General features: G+C 55.6%; 1 protein-coding gene across 1 annotated transcript; it reads left to right on the plus strand.

Annotated features, from left to right (window-relative positions):
- Positions 1 to 640: 640 nt before the first annotated feature.
- Positions 641 to 3,510, plus strand: FOXC2 (forkhead box C2). The gene has a single exon (XM_033127106.1). It carries the CDS (start codon positions 1,170 to 1,172, stop codon positions 2,673 to 2,675), a length of 1,506 nt encoding a protein of 501 aa, XP_032982997.1. The 5' UTR covers positions 641 to 1,169; the 3' UTR covers positions 2,676 to 3,510.
- Positions 3,511 to 4,073: the final 563 nt, after the last annotated feature.

Consider the following 4,073-nt stretch of genomic DNA (forward strand, 5'->3'; position numbering starts at 1 on the left):
CCTCCTCAGGTGGGGGTGAGGGACATTCCATTTCTATAATTTACCCCTAAAACCTTTAAGGTTATTTTTGACGGCCCCGAACCTGGAAATTCCTTGTTGATTATTAATTATTTGCTTAAATAATGACAACATTCAGGGGAGGCCCCTTCCATGCCAATCCAGTCCGTTTGCTTTGAATCCATTACACCTGGACCCCGATAATTAGGAAATCTAATTATTCGCCTCATCATTCATTAATAAGAAAAATAGTCCCAGGGTCTTTGCTACTTACAAGGTCTTTGGGGAGAGAGATATTTGACTACATTAATCAATTCGATTTTATATTTCAAACTAACTTTTCTTCTGCAAAGTAACGTCGCTTTTTTCTTTTTGCTCTGGGCACGTGGGCCCATTAACTAAAATGTGATAATAAAATAAAATTTAATAAGATATAACTCTTTTCTTGAAAAAAATCTTTTCAAGTTAAGACTGAGCTGCATTAAAGTCTGGCTCTGCGCGGCTGGGTCTTAGAGCCGACGGATTCCGGCGCTCCTCGCCCTGATTGGTGCCAACTCCCCACAGCTGCCAGGTTATTGGTCCAAAGTTCCCGGAGGGGGCGTGGCCGGAGGAAAGTAAAAACTCGCTTTCAGCAAGAAGACTTTTGAAACTTTTCCCAATCCCTAAAAGGGACTTTGCCTCTTTTTCCGGGCTCCGCAGGGCAACCAGTCTGGACCCCGTCTCGCTGACCCTCAGGGCTACCGATTTGCTGGGGGGCTTGGAGAGCCGCCTTCCCCCTCTTGGCACGGACCGGGGGCCCAGCCTTGGTCCACCGCGCGTGTGGCTTCTCCGCTGCGTCCCCGGCGGCCCGCCTGGGCTGCCACCCTCCAGGTCCTGAGAGCGAGCGAGCGAGCAGGGGCCGGTGCTGCGCTCGCGCGGGGCGCGCCCTCCAGGATGCTGATCCGCCCGGTCCGCTGAAAACGAGCGCCCTTTCTCCGCCTGAAGGCGGGCGCCGAGCGCCGGCGCCTCCTCCACTTCACCACCGAGGCTTCCAGGAGCCCGGGGCTCCCCCCACCGGCTCCCTTCCTCTCTCGTTCGCTCTCTCTCCCTCGCTCTCTCTTCCTCTCTCGCTCTCGCAGGGCCTTCCTCCTGGTCCGTGCGCGCAGGCGGTGGCGAGCCGTCTCGGACGCAGCATGCAGGCGCGCTACTCAGTGTCCGACCCCAACGCCCTGGGAGTGGTGCCCTACTTGAGCGAGCAGAATTACTACCGGGCGGCGGGCAGCTACGGCGGCATGGCCAGCCCCATGGGCGTCTACTCGGGCCACCCAGAGCAGTACGGCGCGGGCATGGGCCGCTCCTACGCGCCCTACCACCACCACCAACCCGCGGCGCCCAAGGACCTGGTAAAGCCGCCCTACAGCTACATCGCGCTCATAACCATGGCGATCCAGAACGCTCCTGAGAAGAAGATCACCCTGAACGGCATCTACCAGTTCATCATGGACCGCTTCCCCTTCTACCGGGAGAACAAGCAGGGCTGGCAGAACAGCATCCGCCACAACCTCTCTCTCAACGAATGCTTCGTCAAGGTGCCCCGTGACGACAAGAAACCTGGCAAGGGCAGTTACTGGACCCTGGATCCGGACTCCTACAACATGTTCGAGAACGGCAGCTTCCTGCGGCGCCGGCGGCGCTTCAAGAAGAAGGACGTGCCCAAGGAGAAGGAGGAGCGGGCCCACCTCAAGGAGCCGCCCCCGGCAGCTTCCAAGGGCGCTCCCGCCGGGCCCCCCCTAGCGGACGCCCCCAAGGAGGCCGAGAAGAAGGTGGTGATCAAGAGCGAGGCGGCGTCGCCAGCGCTGCCGGTCATCACCAAAGTGGAGACGCTGAGTCCTGAGAGCGCGCTGCAGGGCAGCCCGCGCAGCGCGGCCTCCACTCCCGCGGGCTCCCCCGACGGCTCGCTGCCGGAGCACCACGCAGGCGCGCCCAACGGGCTGCCGGGCTTCAGCGTGGAGAACATCATGACGCTGCGAACGTCGCCACCGGGCGGCGAGCTGAGCCCGGCGGCTGGGCGTGCGGGCCTGGTGGTGCCGCCGCTGGCGCTGCCCTACGCCGCCGCGCCGCCCGCCGCCTACGGGCAGACATGTGCTCAGGGCCTGGAGGCCGGGGCGGCCGGGGGCTACCAGTGCAGCATGCGAGCCATGAGCCTGTACACCGGTGCCGAGCGGCCGGCTCACATGTGCGTCCCTCCCGCGCTGGACGAGGCCCTCTCGGACCACCCGAGCGGCCCCACGTCGCCCCTGAGCGCCCTCAACCTCGCCGCCGGCCAGGAGGGCGCGCTCGCCGCCGCCGGCCACCACCACCAGCATCACGGCCACCATCACCCGCAGGCGCCACCGCCGCCGCCGGCTCCCCAGCCCCAGCCCGCGCCGCAGCCCGGGGCCGCCGCGGCCCAGGCGGCCTCCTGGTATCTCAACCATAGCGGCGACCTGAACCACATCCCCGGCCACACATTCGCGGCCCAGCAGCAGACTTTCCCCAACGTCCGGGAGATGTTCAACTCTCACCGGCTGGGGATTGAGAACTCGACCCTCGGAGAACCCCAGGTGAGCGGCAACGCGAGCTGTCAGCTGCCCTACAGATCCACGCCGTCCCTCTACCGCCACGCCGCCCCCTATTCCTACGACTGCACGAAATACTGACCGGCCCGGACGCTCTGGCTTCGCCTCCCAGACGCGACCCTCTCAGACAGTTCAGGCTGCAGAGACGCAAAAAGAACCAAACACATCCACCAGCTTTTTCTCAGACCCGGGAGCAGAGCGCGCGCGCCCCAGCCTCAGTCCTCTGGGAAGCTGCAGGTAATTTTAATTCGCCGCCGCGTTTCTGAGATCCCCAAGAAGCCCCTGTGAAGGGAGGCAGCCCAACGAAATGAATATTGATTTTAAAATCCCTCTCCCCTACCAGGATGGCTGTGCTCTCTGCTCCATTCGGGGTTTCCAAAACTAAGTTATGGACCAAATCCCATAGCGACCCAGTAATGACTCTCTGTAGAGGGTCTCTATAGATTTTGTATGTGCTATGTGTAATTTTAAATTCCTCTAACCGTGCTGTACAAATATGTGGATTTGTAATCAGGCTATTTTTGTTGTTGTTGTTCAGAGCCATTAATATAATATTTAAAGTTGAGTTCACTGGATAATTTTTCATCTTGCCCAACCATTTCTAACTGCCAGATTGAAAATTCAAAAATATCTATGTGGGGCTTCCCCCCTGTACAATTATGAGATATAATTCTTTTCCCAGTTGTAGGTCTTTTACAAAACAAGAAAATAATTTATTTTTTGTTGTTGTTGGCAGAGAAAGAAGTCAAGTATCTGATACTTTTTATTTACAAAGTGTGATGGTTTTGTATAGTAGATTCTGCCCTGAGCATTCCGAAAAGAAAAAAAAAACTAAAAAATGAAACTTCACCTGTGTTTGTCTTATGTGGTCTTAATTGTTGTACTTACCTTAAAATAAACCCATGTTGTTTTTCTGCCCAAAAAACTGTGTTTGTGTTCTCGCATTTCTAAAAAACAAGGTGCGTTTGCAAATCCACCTGTTTTGATTATTTTTGTTACACAGGTGGGTAAATGTGTAGACATATATACACAGATGATCACAGGGCGCGCTCCCCTATTGTCTTGTTCGTGGCAGAAAAGGCTTTCGATTAATTCAAATCCCACCATGGTGGAGGCAAAGGAGAAACAGTCCTTGGTTGGATGTGGCTGCATGCCGTAATGTCATTTGCTGTAATACATTTTGCTAAATGCCGAAAAACATGCCAATTGTCAAAACAAACAGTGCCATTCCATCTGAATGTCCAGCCATCCCCAATTTAGGAGGGGAAGGAAAAACATTTTCCATTAGCTAACTACAAACCAAGGGGAGTCCTGCTTTCCCTGGATTTCCTAAAATGCGGACTTCCTTACCCACTTTAATGGTATTTCAGAGAAGAATTTGAACTAGGCCAGTGAAGGTCCAAAGGGGACTGAGTCTATAGTGTTTAACGACCATCCCAGGTGGTGGCCAGATCAGCAATGGATTTTAGACCTCTTGAC

The sequence above is a fragment of the Rhinolophus ferrumequinum genome, chromosome 15 (assembly GCF_004115265.2).
Source record: "Rhinolophus ferrumequinum isolate MPI-CBG mRhiFer1 chromosome 15, mRhiFer1_v1.p, whole genome shotgun sequence".
In the NCBI taxonomy this organism is placed as follows: Eukaryota; Metazoa; Chordata; class Mammalia; order Chiroptera; family Rhinolophidae; genus Rhinolophus; species Rhinolophus ferrumequinum.